A 15,473-nucleotide genomic window follows, 5' to 3' on the forward strand; every position below is an offset into this window, starting at 1 on the left:
TTTAGCTGTCCTTTCTCTTGTTCCTCAATAATTCAGATGTAATTCTTGTGTATCCCTGCAGATCAATGGGCAGTGCAGCTGCTTCCAGAACATCGAGCTCCTGAAATCCCGCCCAGCTCACCTGGCTGTTCTCCTGCACCACGTGGTGTCCCAGTTTGATCCTGCAGCCCTGGTGAGAAGCTCTGGAATTGTTTCCCTGGCTCACATTTGGGAATCTTCACCAGATCTTGTGTAGCTCTCAGTGCCATGACTTGGCAAGGAGGGAAGTGCAGACCCTGTGCAGGCCTGAGGGTGATAAATCCACATTTATCTCCTCAGATAAATGGAGAAGCACAAAAAGAATTGTCTCTTCTACATTTGGCTGCTTACAAATAATTACTTATCTCTTGAAAGCCTCTCATTCCACCTTCAGGTGTGGAATTGTCTACAGGGAAGGGCTGACCTCTCTGTGCCTCTTTTCCAGCCCCTTCCCTCTCCCACCATTGCCAGGGCACCTCCCTGAGGAGCCAGGAAAGGTTTCAACCCAGCACTGCTGAATTCCTTGAACTATTGGAAAGAAAGCTTGGAGTTTTCATGGTTTTCACCTAATTTCTTGCCCTCCTGTTCCCCACAGCTGTGCTACCTTTACACAGACCTGTACAAACAGACCAACTCCAAAGAGACCCGGCGTGTTTTCCTGGAGTTTTACCAGTTTTTCCTGGACAGAGCTGCAGTAGGTTCCACTTGTTTTCCTCATTTTCACACACGTCCAGCAAGTTGACTTTGACCTTTCTCCACTCAACCTGAACTGCGAAAAACTAAGGGGGTTAAAGCCCTCCAAAATAGATCGTTTTAAAAATAACAATTGGAATAATATTTAAGAAATAACTTCATAAAATTTAACAACGTAATAAAAGTTTGAAGTATTTTTGTTGAAATGTTACCAGGAAAATGAATGGCCTCAGATGCCTGGTAACAAAATAAATCCCAGGGGATTTGTTGTTGATAGCAGAAATAATTTAGTGGCAGGTAAGCAAGTTCTGGCTCTTCTGCATTGCTTTTTAGTTAATAATTGCTGTGGATATTGATGTGGCTGTTCCAAGGATTGGGAAATTTTATCAGTCTGTTGGAAAGCTGAGAAAATTCTTTGCTGTCATGAATTAAACTCCCAGAAACTGTAGCAGAGGTTTATAGACCACATGTTCAGATGAAATAATCCCTGTGAATTACAATCTATTCACGGGAGTCTCCCCTTTTCAAACCAGCAGGTGCTCAGATTGGAGGATTTTGGCTTTTGAGGGAATTCAGTGTGTGATCTGTGTGTTTCATTGAGTGCTCTTTGCTCTGTTGGTTCTCCCAGCCTTTCTTTCCTTTTGCAGAACCTGAAAGTCCCAGTTCCAGATGAAATCTCCTTGGAATTAGGTAGGGTGCTGTGTTTGTGGGAGTGAAAGGCAAAGGGTGGGTTAATTCAGGGAAACGGCTTTATTGAAGGTGGGGACTGTTGTGAGAGGAATAATTGGTGAATTTTGTGCCTCACAGACAGGAGAAGGCCAGAACTGCTCCCTGAGGAGCTCCACCGCCAGTTCATCCAAACCATGCAGGACAAAGTCTGCCCAGAGGTTCAGAGGAACCTGGAGGATTTCAGGTACCAACAGCTCTCTGTGGAGTTTCCTTTTAATTCAAGTTTGATTTCAGTCAGCATGTCCAGCACAGGGAAACCTGAGGGACACAATAATTCCTCTTGGGTTGGATAGGAATGTACCAGGAAAGGACCTCCAGGTCACCTGTGACCAATCTTTAAATCAAGTCATTAATTGCTGTCCTAGAGCTTGGATTCTTCATTCCTTGCAGTTGTGTGAGGAAATGTCAGAGTATGTTTTCTTAGGTGTTATATAAATCTCTCTTACTGATTGTGTTCATAATCAGCTTATATTTTTTTTTTCCTTTCCCTGTTTTCCTTCCGTCTCCCCTTTGGGCAGGCAATAATCCCCTTTACAGAGTTGTCACGGGCATGGAGTAGAATTTGATAATTAATTTGCTTTTCCATGTGGAGTCCTAAGAGCTCTGTGCCAAGCTCAACAATGAACTACTTCATCCCTAAAAAATCTCTCCATTCACGCAGATGCTCTAAACATCCCGAAAGCCCTTCTGTGACTTCCCCATTTTCGTAATGAAACCTGTGGGACACCCTGAGTGCCACAAGGCTGCTGCTCCCTATCCCAGGGCAATACCCAGCTCCAAGGGATGCTTCCTGTGCCCTTTTCCAGGCAGAAACGCAGCATGGGGCTGACCCTGGCCGAGGGGGAGCTGACCAGGCTGGACGCGGAGCGGCTGCGGGACCGCAACGCCGTGGAGAAGGAGAGGAGCTGTGCAGAGCAGATCATTGCCAAGATCGAGGAAGTCCTGTGAGTGACAGCAAAGAGAATGGTGGGGGGAAAAAAGGAATAATAAAGGTGCTGCCTCAGACCTGGGAAGAGCAGGATAAAGGAATTGGGGGGTGGAATTTGGCATCCCTGTGTTTGTATTTCTGCCCCTGAGTGTTTGTTGGGATAATGACAGCCAGGACTAAGCCAGGAGGGAAGTGAAGTCTGTTTTGTCCAGGAGGCTGCTGTTCAATAGTGCAGGGAGTGCTGCCATTGTCAGCTTGTGCATTATTAGATCAGAGCCCTTCTCCTGTAGAAACCCCAGCTTCGCAGCCCATTTTGTCGTTTCGTGTGGGCTGAATCCAACTTCCGCAGCTGAACCTTCAGTTTTGATTTTTGATTTTATTTTTTTCCCCTGCTGGGACTGCTGAACGTTCTAAAGGACACTTGTGGAACACAACTGCTGGTGCTCTGGGTGGATGGAACCGAGTGGTAATTGGGTTTTGAGTTTCATTTTAAAACGCTTTCTTGTTTTTAGGATGTCATCTCAGCCTCTGGAAGAAGACAAGAGGTAATGGAAGCTGGGGGAGCTTGGGCTGTGCCAGTGCTGGTGTGCTGTGCTGATAGAACACGACAGCCCTCTCCTGGCTGTACCTCCAACACTCACCTCCTAAATCCCCTGGCATAAATCACTGGAATTCAGAGCATCAGCCTCTCCTTTGCTGATGTTTGTTGTCTGTGTTTCACATTTTAAAAATTGCTGTCACTGAGAGTTCGTGTTTATTTTTGTTTTGTGTTGGCTTCAGTCTGCTCCAACATTTATTTTCTGTTTCTGCCTTGTCCTGCTCAGTTTTTATCTGAGCAGCTTTTCCTCCACTCTGTGCAGTAACCTTTTACTGCTGCTTATTTTTACTGTAACTCAGAACTAGAATGGGACATCAAATGTGGTTTCAGTGTAGAATTTTAGGACCTTCTGTGTAATTCTCAAAATTGTGTTTTCACCTCCTAGGCTTCTGTGCCTTTTATCATGGAATGATTTGGGTTGGAAAGGATCTTAAAGATGATTTAATTCCACCCCTTGCCATGGCAGGGCACCTTCCACTATCCCAGGTTGCTCCAAGCCCCGTCCAGCCTGGCCTTGGACACTTCCAGGGATGGGACAGCCTATGCCAGGGTCTCCCCACCCATAAATTCCATCTTTACTTACTCCTTAATTTACAAAAGGATAAATTCTGATGTTGGCTGAGCCTTCCCATTATCTGTGAGAGTTTATTTCGGTTCATTTCGTAACTGACTTCAATTTAAAAATTAACTTTGCAATAGAACCTTGGCACTTAACTTTACTGACTAAATGTATTTTCCCAACATACTTCTCTTTAACCTCACTGTTTTTTATGCATTTGGCAGCTCCACAATGCAGTATGTGATCCTCACCTACATGAAACACCTGGGAGTCAAAGTCAAAGAGCCTCGGAACCTGGAGCAGAAGCGTGGCCGGATTGGTTTCCTGCCGAAGATCAAGGTACTGCTGGCGTGGCCACAGAGGATTTGTGTGCAATTCAAACCCCAATTTAGCAGGAAAAAGTTAAAAATGGCTGTGGTTTTCCACTGTTTCAAGAGGTTCTGGGACTACTGAGCTGCACAGCAAACCTAAGAGCTGAGATTGGGTTCTGCATCCGTTTGGCAGACACGTGAATTAGAAATAAATAGAATTATTTCCTTTGCCCCTGAATTCACCTTGTTTTTTTAACTTGGGGTGGGGAATGTTTCATAGAGCACAAGCTTGAACCACATGAGGGTCTCATGAAAGCTGTTGCCTTGTTTACTTCAGTTTTCTTCTGGAGAAACTTGCTCATACCCTCCTGGTTTGCGATGCAGGAGAGCTCTTCTCCCTGCCACCCCCACTTTTCCTGTTGCATAATGAAATTTTCCACCAAAACTTCATCTCTGTGGGTGTGATCCCTTGTCTCCCACAGCATGGGGGTGTATCTGGTCACAGTAGCTACTTATTTCCATCAGCATTTCAGCTTCCTTTGAAATATTAAGAGAGTTTCAAGCAGTTCTGCACTAACTGTGAGGAGGTGAAACAGTGTGAAACCCTTTGGTAGGTTTGTGTCCTCTCTCTTCTGCAGCTTTAAAGAATTTAATTAAAACCTCAGTAAACATCTGGATTTGAAGCAGTGAGTGATGAGTTTGCTTTTCTTTCCCTGCAGCAAAGCATCAAGAAGGAGAAAGAAGGAGAGGAGAAAGGAAAGAGGAGAGGCTTCCCCAACATTCTGGGCCCCCCAAGGAGACCGAGCCGACACGACAGCAGTGCAAGTATGTCAGCCCAGGAAACTCACGTGCCCTGGCAGCCACAGAGAGTCCCTGCTGCCTTTAAAAATTCATGCCAGGAAGACCCAGTAAAATTACTGTTCTTAAAATACGGTTTTAAAGATGCACAAACCAGTTTTGGTCCTGAAATGCTGCTTCTCTCACCGCTGGGAGCAGGCAGAGGTCGTTTCAGCAGTGTGATGATCCTTTTCGTTCAGTTGGCAGGGCCATGGAGATGCAGAAGCCCAGGCACCCCAAGCACTCGCCCACAGCCTCTTCTGTGAGCCCAGAGCCCCCAGAGGCCAGCAAGCTGCGCCAGAGTGGCTCCTCCAGCGATGGCACCGATGCTGCCTACCCCCCTGCCAACCCCATGTCCCCGCTGGCAGTGGGGCCCTTTGCCTCTCCGGAGGGCAGCAAGGACAGTGACACAGGTAGGGTGGAATGCAGAATGATTAAAGGTTGTGCTGGGAACAGGATGTGCAGAGCACCCATGCAACAAAGCTGGGCAAATGAGGAAATGCTTTGATGTCATGAGAGCTGCTCTTCCTCACCTTGGTCAGCTTTCCTCAATTAGGGAGTCTTACCGTGAGCAGAAATGGTTGTTAGTGGGTTCTGCCCCTGTGGCATTGGATCATCCAACAGGAAAAACCCCACCTCAGGTGCCAGCCTGTGTCACCTGGAAGCTTTTGTTACTGAGGCTCTTCTTCCCAGCCTGGGCATTGGGTTCCTCCAGCTCTGAGCTGAAACGAAGCTGGAATCAAGAGGCTCTGGAGAGGCTGGGAATTCTCTAATGTCCTCCAGTTTGGTTCCTCACCTTCCCGTTTATTTGGCACGCAGGTTTGAAGCAGCCTGGGGAAGCCCCACCTGCCGGTGACTCCATGGATGGCACTCCCCGCACACCCAACAACACCTTTGAGTTCCCGTCCCCTTTGGAAAACCTGCAGGAGGAGGAGGGAGAATCAGAGAGGTAACTCGGAGTGCTTGAGGGAGCCGAGAGAGAGAGTCAGGAAGTCTTGGAATGGCTTGGAAAAGATCATTGTAGTCCGACTCCTGTGTCAGTGTGACTGTGGCTGTTGAAATTTAGTACATAAAATTGCAGTGATGCCACTTGTGTTAAATGTTGTTGGGAGAATTAGGGAACTTTGGGCTGTGATAGAAAACTCTCAGGAGAGGGGACAAAATACTCTGGTTTGGAGCTCAGACCACCGTTGTGAAGTCATGCTGAGTGTGTGAGCAGGGAGAAATTCAGGCACAAGCTTCCCTAATGGTTTCTTTCCTTCCTTGCAGGATGGTTGACATGGGAACACCAAAGCCTTTCCGCAAGTGAGTATGCTTAGAAATGTTTGAACTTCGCTGAATTTGTTTGGATTTCAAGAGGTTATGAAGCAGAATGCAGCAGTGCTCATTGTTCTGAGCCAGCACAGTTGTCTGCATGATCTTTTTTCTTTAAGAACACATGAAATCAGACACTGGCAGCCATTTATAGGGCAGGTGGGGTGAGTCATATGCAAAAAAACCCCTTTGATCTGTGAGTGAAGTGGAATGATTGCTGTATCCACTGACGTGAATGGATGGGAGTTAGGTTAGGAAGTAGAGATAGCCCTATTTTCCTTTTAAACCTGTCTGTTGCTGTTGGCAGATAGACAGAGGCAAGAAACTGTAACCTGCCCTTTTCACTGACTTGATATTTGACTGCAAATGATTTGATCTGTCATGGATCTGTCACCTTGATGGAAGGTGATGAAAACACTGTCAGAACAGGCAGCCAGTCTGTAAAGGGCAAAATTAGGGAACGTGCCCAGAGGTTCAGGCATCAAACAGCCTCCAGCTGGCAGGGACAGTGTACTCATGGTGCTGAGTTATGTACTCAGCTTCTGCCTGAAATGGGAATTATCTCACATTTTTCCTCCTCCCGTCAGGATGGACAGTGTTGGCTTTGCAGATGTGCAGAGTGAGGATGAGCTCTATGACTTCGACATGGATATGGATCCTCCCAACTGGCAGCAGCTTGTGAGCAGGGAGGTGCTGATGGGGCTCAAACCCTACGAAATCAAGCGTCAAGAAGTGATAAATGGTGAGATGGAGGCTCTTTCCTACCTGGCCAAGCTCAAAGTTGAAATCTTCCCCTGGAGCTTTGAAGTTCTTAAAATTTACAATTAGGTCTTCCTGCCCTGATTTGTTTAAAGTAGGGGCTGGAGAATTGTAGAACTTTTGATTTGAAGAGTTCTTAGGTGTGAAAGTTGTGCTTGTTACTGGGAAATAACCTGAGGTGAGATTGATCCAGTCCCTGGTTATTAAACCTATGAAGGCACTGAAAGGCCAATTTTTAATATGTTCTGTAAAAGAAAGCAGGAAAAGCTTGGCTTTTTTGGAACACAGGTGATGGAAATGCTACTCCCAAACTTCAGAAGATTTTAGTTGCAGGTCCTGCAGAAGCCTCTGTGTGGGTTTGTGAGCTGCTCAGAGCTCACTGTCGGTTTGGGGTAAACGATGGAATTTTACAAACAATTCAAACAAGGAATTACAGCAGAGCCTGGAATATGGGCCAGGGAGGGAAGTGCTGCTGGGGGGACTTGCTCTAAACTCCTTCCTGGCTCCACAGCTGCAATCCTGCTCTCCTGTCTCCCCAGAGCTGTTCTACACGGAGCGAGCCCACGTACGCACGCTGAAGGTCCTGCACAACGTCTTCTACCAGAGGGTCACCAGGGAGGGCATCCTCAGCTCCAGTGACAAGCGGAAAATCTTCTCCAACCTGGAGGATATCCTTGGGCTGCATGGTAGGAGCAGCTGGACTCTGGAATTCTGGGTTCCAGTGGCTGCAAAATTGAAGCAAAGGGACCCTGGAACACGAGGATCCCTTTGCTTCAAGCGCCCAATGCTTGAGATAAAGCAGAAATTCTTAAGGACAGTACCCTGGGCCTGCTTTTGCTCACACTTGTTCCAATTCTGATTTGCAAAGATATTTTGATAAGGAATCGTGTCCAGTGCTCCTTTTCCTTATCTGTGTTGATCATGCTTGCTTATGGGCCAGCATTTGAGATGGTACAACTGTTCTTGAAGAGACCATGAAAACAGATTTATAGAGATTGATGCCTTTTTGTTTCTGAAGAGTGGCCCTTCCTCATTGTTTAGGGAAAGGACTGCTCACAGTAGGAATTCCAGCCACTGGATAATCAGTTGTGTGGGTTTATGGCTGCAGTTGTGTTCCACATTATCCCTGTTTGTACAAAAGTGATATTGAGCCTCAGAAAAGATAAGTTGGGAATGGTTCTTAGGGGTCACTTGAAGACAGGTGAGACAGAAGAGCAAAGGAGATATGTGACACTTCATTAGATATTCTAGATTTATTAAGTTGCAGGATATTGTTTATTAGCTAATTAAAATAATTTCAAATCTAATCTTCTCCTAGAATAGCTTTTATGTTAAATGCTGAAAATCAAGCCAGCAATTTGACCACTATTAATTAAAATTTACTTTCTCTTCCTTATTTTTAAGTTGCACTGAACGATCAGATGAAAGCTGTCCGGAAAAGGAACGAAACTTCTGTCATTGGCCAAATCGGGGAAGATTTGCTCTCCTGGGTAAAATTCTTTTAATATTTCCTATATTTGAAAAGAATATTTCCTAGAATGACCAACAGAGCCAGAGGCTGGAGAAGGTAATTCCCAGCTAATGGGAACTGAAAGGCTGGGAGTTGTCATTTCTGTGGAGCCAAAACAGAGCTGGAGGATGAGGGTGGAAGGGAAAGCAGGAAAAACTCCGAGGATTTTCTTCTGACTGGAGATAAGAGTCATTTAAGGCACAGGAATAATTTCCTTGGGATGTGTGGGTAGAATAGAAAGGCACTTTTGGAGACATAAAGGTGAGAGTGGGATTTTGAGAAACGGAGTGGCACAATTTGTTTCAGTAACACTGAAATGTGAGCCTGGTGTTGGCTGCGGTGCAGTTAAAAGATGGTTAAAAATACTGATTTCTAATCTTAGAATTGATAAATTCAGGGTTTATAGTGCTGGTACGGGCTTCACTTTTGAGATCTTTATGGAAAGATTTGGCCGCCCCAGCCCTGGAAGTGTTCAAGGACAGGTTGGAGCAGCCTGGAATAGTGGAAGGTGTCCCTGCCCATGATGGAGTGGGACTGGATGAGCTTTAAAATCCCTTCCAACCCAAACCAATCTGGGATTCTTTAATGTGGGAGGGCTGGATTGAGGAGAACTGTGGCGTTTGAGGTGTAAAGGGCTCCTCTGGGAAGACAAAGCCATAAACCATGGCAGAAATTACTCCTCATTTTTGTCAATAATTCATTTCTTCCCTGGTGAGCCCGGTCCCATGTGGCTCTGCCTGCCGAGGGTGGCATGTGCTGAACTCCAGCCTGTCTAAACTTGGCTTTTTTGGCTTTCTGGCACAGTTTAGTGGAGCAGCAGAGGAGAAGCTGAAACTTGCCACTGCCACCTTTTGCAGCAACCAGCCCTTCGCTCTCGAGGTCATCAAGTCCCGCCAGAAGAAGGACTCACGCTTCCAGACCTTCGTGCAGGTGAGTTTCCCACAGGGCTCTGACTTTTCTCCACCAGGCTCTTTGAGTTTTTTCCACTGGGATTTGAGTTTTCTCCACAGGGCTTTGAGTTCTCCACCAGGCTTTGAGTTGCCCCAGGGTGTGCCTGGGAGCCAGCAGAGCCCAATGAATCCTCCTGGCAAAGTTCTGATAATTAATGGCATTAATTAATGACATCATGCCTAACGTTGCCTTCAGCTCGGGATCATTTCCAGCACTGTATTTATCTCTCCTCATGGTTCCTGGAGGGAGGAGCCTTCGGCTTGGGGAGCACAGAGTGTCCTGATGGAATGCAAGGCAGCACACAGTGTCCCAGGCAGGAGATGCCACCTCCCTCGAGGTCAAGGATGCCAAGTTGTGTGGGGCAGAGTGCTCAGAGTGCCCTTTGCTGCGTGCCAGGGGCAGGAGACAGATGATGCATGCCTGCTCTGCCTGCCAGGAGCGGGGTTTGGGTCCATGTGGCGTTTGCAAGAGAACATTATCTCCATTAGCACCGGCTGGGAGGAGCTCTGCTGGTACAAGGGGAGATTACCTTGACGAATGTCCCGTGTTTTGCTGCGGTGTGAAAGCCCAAACTGATGTGTTCCTGGCTGCTGCTGACTGAGATTGATTGGGGATGGGCCCATGCCCATGGGGAGTAATGAGGGAAGGAAGGCACTGCCTTTGTGATGAGCTTTTCCTGCGGGTAATTGCAGATGGAGAGGGGATGTGTTGTCTGGGTGATAGATCTTGGCATCTCTTGTCTTGTATTTAATTACTGGAAAGTGAAGTAATAGATGTTTAAGTGATGAATAGATGTTGTGCATTCAGGTAATTATGGCCTTAATAAAAATGACAAATGCAGATATTGTGCTGTTGAAATTTAGGATGCTGAGAGCAATCCCCTGTGCCGGCGGCTGCAGCTGAAGGATATCATCCCCACGGAGATGCAGAGGTTGACTAAATACCCCCTTCTGCTGGATAACATTGCTAAATACACAGGTAAAGCCTTTCCACTGGGGTTTGGGCACCCACCTCTAGTAGGTTTTCTTGGTAAATGTGTTGACTAACACTTCAGTTTTGTGTCTGTTTCTGTTTTCATTGCGACTTCACTGCTGCCTTCTGCACAGGAGGTGTAAAAAAATACTAATAAAAAGGCAAATCCAGTGTTTCTTCCTCCTTAGTAAAATAAAAAGGAAATTCAGTGTGAAATAAGTGAATCTGTCAAACCTGTAAAGCAGCACAGAACGTCCTTGTGCTCTTGCAGAGGGTGGGATTTAATTAGGATGTGTTACACTGAAAGATACTTCCAGCACAGCAGGTAAAAATGTGATAAATAATAGCACAAAATACCTCTCCAGCTTTACTATCTGATACCTTCTGCAGTGTAATTTCATTACTCATAAAAATAGACTGCAGCTACAAGTTCCCTCTAATCCTAATTAGGAAAGCATGTGATACTCCATTATCTTTGATGTACTGGTTTATGTTCCTGTTAACTGAATTCTCAGTGTGGCTGCTGGTGCTAGTGAGAATTGATGGGTGCACCTGGGCCTGTACTTTTAGTAAGGATTTTAGGTTTCTCAGATTATTGTGAATAGTTGTCACATGGCCCTAAAAAAGAAAGAGTAACAGTTGTATTAGATGTAATGATCTGCAGGTCACGACGAATTCTCTCCTGTCACAAATCTTATTTTTGCCACTTTTGCAGTGCTTTTGTTGATAGACTTCTCTGTGAGTTTAACTCCTCTTTGTCCAGTCTGAGGCCAGCAAACTGCACTGGAGGGCTGACTGTTCAAACCTGTGCTGGGAAGCACCGTCACACTTTGTTTTATTCTTGCAGAGCTGCCTGAGGAGAAGGAGAAAGTTAAGAAAGCAGCAGATCACTGTCGCCAGATCCTCAACCACGTGAACCAGGCTGTCAAAGAGTCCGAGAACAAGCAGGTGTGAGGGGCACAGCGAACACCCAGGGCTGGGGACAGCAAGAAACTTCCACTCTGGGGAGTTTTGCTGCTCCCAGTGACCATTTCCTTGCATTTCCTGCAGCATTTGGAGGATTATCAGCGGCGACTCGACCTGTCCTACTTGAAGCAGTCAGAGGACCCCATGATGGATGAGTTCAGGGTGAGTTGAGAGCGTTAAAACGATCCCTGAGTAAATTCTGTTTGCAGCCCTGTCACTCACTTTGTGCTTCTTCTGATGCACAAGCAAGTGGTCTTTGGAGGTAAATATTTCTATATGAAAATGAAAACAGTTAGTCTCAGAAATGTGAGTTTTACCACCTTCCTGAAGATTTCTGTGGCTATAACAGCCCAGTTCTGCACATAATGGTGCTGATGAAGCTTGTCTGATCTTTATGGCCTGCAATCTCAAGCACTGTATCACAGAAGAGATACCTGATGGATAATGAGATTATTGTGGATATTTATCTCATGTGAGTGCATGTCTTAGTGATGCTGTTGGAACTGGGCAGGCCTTGGAGAGCCCTGAGGTGTAAAAGGAGAGAGCTTGTACAAAAATGTGGGAGATCCATGCAGCCAAAAAAAGCCTGAAGTCCAGCATTAAAAATATTCTGTTTCATGGCTCCTGTAAACCCCTGCAGTTTTGTTGGAAGCTGGTTACCTGCTGCTTGCTTCCCCATCTTCCTCAAAGTCCCTGTGAATCAAAAAAACCAAGTCTTTTCTGTAAAACTGTGTCGTGTATCCTTCTCCAAATAAACTTGCAAGCGTTCAGTGAGGGGAAGGAAGAACTTCCTGGCAGCTCTGAAATCTCGCTGTCATTGATTATAGACTCTGAGACTTGGAAGGGAGGAATTGTGAAAATTGTCACTTCTGCTTGCCTGCAGATCTAAATGTCACAAGCACTGAAGTGCCTGAAGAATCCATTGACATTACAAATCCCGTCAGATCGTTGGGATGATTTGTAAATCATTTGTAGGCACACTTGACTTGCAAATGGAGAGCTGAAGCATTAACCAGTTGTAATGCTGGAGCTGGATGTGGGGTATTGGAAAAACTCCTCCTGGGAAATGGATGACATCCTAATGCCCCAGGAGGTTGATTTGGTGGGAGAATTCTCCACCCTGTGACACTTGGCCTGTGGAAAAGAGCAGTGGAAGAGGAACAGCGATAACCAGCATCTCTCACATGATTTTGGGTTCCCTGCTCCGTGTTTCTTTTCCCAGCCTGGGTTTAGCTACTTCTCTCCAGACTGGAGTCCTCTGGCATTCCTGTGTTTTATCATGACTTGCTTCCATAGAAATTTCTTTTTTTTCCTTTCCCCTGGTGGCAGAACCTGGATCTAACAAAGAGGAAGATGCTCCATGAAGGGCCCCTGACTTGGAAGGTGAATCGTGACAAAACCATCGGTGAGTCTGGGCCATCCCCTCGCTCCCCTGGCTCTGGGTGAGTTTGCTGGGGAGGAGAGGAGGGAAAAGCTCTGCAGCAGCTCCCAATTACTCTTCATACGGCCACCTCTGATAATGCCTGTGTGCTCCTCCAAGCTGATTAAATTACTCTTGTCAATTCTGAAATGTGCTGGAGTATCATTAGGGCCATGCAGGGACACAGCAGTCAGTCATGAGCTGATCCAATTCCATCTGTAGCTTTCTGTTGGAGTTTTCACGAGGAAGATTTGCAAGCTTTGCTTGGAGTGGCAGAGCACTGATTGCTGCCTCTGCATGAGTAATCAGAAATGCAGCTTTCTGCTTTCTGATAGCATCTCTTAACTCATTCTGGGCTCCTCTGCTCCCTGGGCAGATCTGTACACTCTGCTGCTGGAGGACATCCTGGTGCTGCTGCAGAAGCAAGATGACAAACTGGTGCTGAAGTGCCACAGCAAGATCCTGGCGTCCACAGCTGACAGCAAACACACCTTCAGTCCCATCATCAAACTCAACACTGTGCTGGTTCGCCAGGTGGCCACAGGTCAGTGCAGCCCACTGAGAAAGCACAAGGAGAAGCCAAAAATAAAGATTAGCTCAGTTGAGGAAGATGATTTTTGTGTAGATTTTCAGAGTAGAACATGGAAAACTGCGTAGGCTTAATTCTTGGTTGTCCAACATCATGCTTAGTATGGATGAGCTGTTTAACTTCTTTGCATCAGTAATAGGCATTGCTTGAGTTTTAAATAGACTTCTAAATGAAAGTACTCTGATTGTGTTAGAGGAAGAGCACTCTGGAAATTATTAGAAGGGAAAAGAGGAGAAATGAAGCTTTTTCAAAATGGTTTGAGATGGGTTTTTTCCTTTGAGGGCAAATTTCTTTGCTAGAGCAAGGTCTGTGTTTCTGTGTTGGTGTTGGAGGGTTCTCTCATGGACTCTTTCCTTGCTTTGGGCTGGGGTTATGGCTTGTTCTAGGAGTTTTGGGAAGCTGTGTGGGACCTGGCACCTCTTTAAATCCTCCCTTCCCTGTGTTGGTGCAGATAACAAAGCTTTCTTCGTCATCTCCATGTCAGAGAAGGGGGCTCACATCTACGAGCTGGTGGCACAGACTGTCTCAGAGAAGAATGTGTAAGTACTGGGTTCAGTTCCAGCTGCTGCTCTGTCTGTTGTACCTGGGAGGCCTTCACCCCATGAACTCCCTGAGTTCCTTCTCCAAACTCAGCTGCAGACCTGGTGGTCTCTGTAGGAAGCATCCGAGGGTAGATCCCTCCCAACTGGCTCACTCCAGACACTTTTCTGACCTCCAGAATGCTTTGTTTACCCTTAAAATCCTGTTTTTTTGTGCCTGACTGCCAGATCAGACACAGAAATAATCCTGCATCTTCATGCAGCACCAGAGATCTTTGCAGATTTACATTCTGGCATCATAAACACCCCGCTGCAGAAATTGGATTCCATGGCTAAAAGCTTTGTCTTTGGGAGAAACTCTTTTCTCCTGAAGTATAAGCAGGGATAGATTTGTTTATGGGATACATGGCTATTGTTGCATGTTTTATACCCCAGTTATGTGTGAAACAATGCTTTTGTATGTATTTATATTTAAAATAAGTGGTTGATCTGACAAGTGATAAGGTCCTGTCTATCTGAGGAGCATCCAGGTGAGCTGAGCTTTATGCCCTGGTGATTGCAGGGTGTTCCTGGAGGGACCGAATGTAACAGAACTTAAAAAAAAAACCCCTAGTAATAATATGAACTGGGTTTAAGAGGATTAAATGGAGAAATGCTCATTCTGCTTCACTTGCTGCATGGTTTTATTTGCTGTTTCTGCTGCAGCTGGCAGGACCTTATAGCTCAGATGGCAGGAACTGTGAAGATGGGGAGCAGCAGAAGAGTGATCCCATTGCCTCAGTCAGGCCCTGGCGAGTAAGTCAAAGCTTCAGGAAGAAGAAAAGCTGATTTTTCTGTCTCCAGCACCCCTTTTCCTGCTCAAAAACTGCCCTGCAAGGCAGGGATCCTCCTGCGGATCAACGTGACTGAAACAATGTGTTTGTTCTCCCCTCCCTGCAGAGAGGAGCGTGAAGAAGAGGAGCAGCAGAAGCTCAAAGAGCAGCATGACATTCCTGCCAGCAGCCTGCAGAGTCCAGGTAAAGCAGGGATTCAGGGAAATGGGATCAGGAGATTTGCTCCACGGAGTGCAGATGTGCCCAGCCATGTTCCTGGGGGCTTGGGGATCCTAGGGCAGCTTTGAGATTTTTCTGGGAAGGGATGATTTCTTTACAAGTCATTCAGAGAAGTGATGCTGAATCTCTGGGAAATGCACCTTTTACTGTTTCCTTCTGATTTATAAACTGCTGGGAGAGTCTTTTTTAACCCTGGAAAGAATTGGCTTTCTACCAAAGCCACGCTCAAGAATTTTAGTGGTTTCAAGAGTCGAATTTTCTGCAGTTTTATCATCGTTGTTTCACCTGAATTAATGTTTTCCGTCCTCTAGATAAAGATTTGGGCCTGGAGTCTCCCTTAATACTGAACCCTCAGTCTTCTTCACCCATCATGTCTGAAAAGGCCAAGGTGGAAGGGCTGCTGGGGGCCGAGGGACAGTTTGAGAAGGTGCAGCAGGCAGAGCTGGCACTGAAAGACTCCTCTGCCTGCTATGAACACACAGCCACCAGCTCAGCCTCGGTGCCAGAGGGGCAGTGGGCACGGGATGCTCTGAGGAACTGTGAGTACCCATGGGCAGTGCCCAGGGGGGTGGGATAGGGAGGTGGAAGTCGTTAAAACAGCCCGTTTGCATGAATTATCCATTGCCCCTGTGCATGAATTATCCATTGCCCCTGTGCCGAATGGAGCTGACAGCCAGGAATGCTGAATTCACACACTGCCCTTCCGTGGGATTTGGGCATCTTGTTTT

General features: G+C 46.3%; 1 protein-coding gene across 2 annotated transcripts in view; it reads left to right on the forward strand.

Moving 5' to 3' along the window:
- Positions 1-15,473, forward strand: part of ARHGEF12 (Rho guanine nucleotide exchange factor 12) — a 69,815-nt gene that overhangs the window by 45,006 nt on the left and 9,336 nt on the right. For both annotated transcript variants that reach the window (XM_042034005.1, XM_042034006.1), the window contains 24 exons: positions 62-172; positions 614-712; positions 1,359-1,401; positions 1,519-1,624; positions 2,247-2,384; positions 2,881-2,913; positions 3,750-3,864; positions 4,556-4,661; positions 4,874-5,086; positions 5,493-5,622; positions 5,943-5,978; positions 6,575-6,729; positions 7,286-7,432; positions 8,151-8,236; positions 9,061-9,186; positions 10,071-10,185; positions 11,027-11,127; positions 11,230-11,307; positions 12,475-12,550; positions 12,942-13,109; positions 13,606-13,693; positions 14,399-14,488; positions 14,633-14,709; positions 15,057-15,284. In XM_042034005.1, the coding sequence (XP_041889939.1) occupies positions 62-172; positions 614-712; positions 1,359-1,401; positions 1,519-1,624; positions 2,247-2,384; positions 2,881-2,913; positions 3,750-3,864; positions 4,556-4,661; positions 4,874-5,086; positions 5,493-5,622; positions 5,943-5,978; positions 6,575-6,729; positions 7,286-7,432; positions 8,151-8,236; positions 9,061-9,186; positions 10,071-10,185; positions 11,027-11,127; positions 11,230-11,307; positions 12,475-12,550; positions 12,942-13,109; positions 13,606-13,693; positions 14,399-14,488; positions 14,633-14,709; positions 15,057-15,284 (2,665 nt within the window). The remainder of the gene's footprint in view (positions 1-61; positions 173-613; positions 713-1,358; positions 1,402-1,518; positions 1,625-2,246; positions 2,385-2,880; positions 2,914-3,749; positions 3,865-4,555; positions 4,662-4,873; positions 5,087-5,492; positions 5,623-5,942; positions 5,979-6,574; positions 6,730-7,285; positions 7,433-8,150; positions 8,237-9,060; positions 9,187-10,070; positions 10,186-11,026; positions 11,128-11,229; positions 11,308-12,474; positions 12,551-12,941; positions 13,110-13,605; positions 13,694-14,398; positions 14,489-14,632; positions 14,710-15,056; positions 15,285-15,473) is intronic.

This window comes from Corvus kubaryi, unplaced genomic scaffold (genome assembly GCF_017639235.1).
Source record: "Corvus kubaryi isolate FWS band 111438036 unplaced genomic scaffold, C.kubaryi_AGA036_p1.0 37367, whole genome shotgun sequence".
Taxonomy (NCBI): Eukaryota; Metazoa; Chordata; class Aves; order Passeriformes; family Corvidae; genus Corvus; species Corvus kubaryi.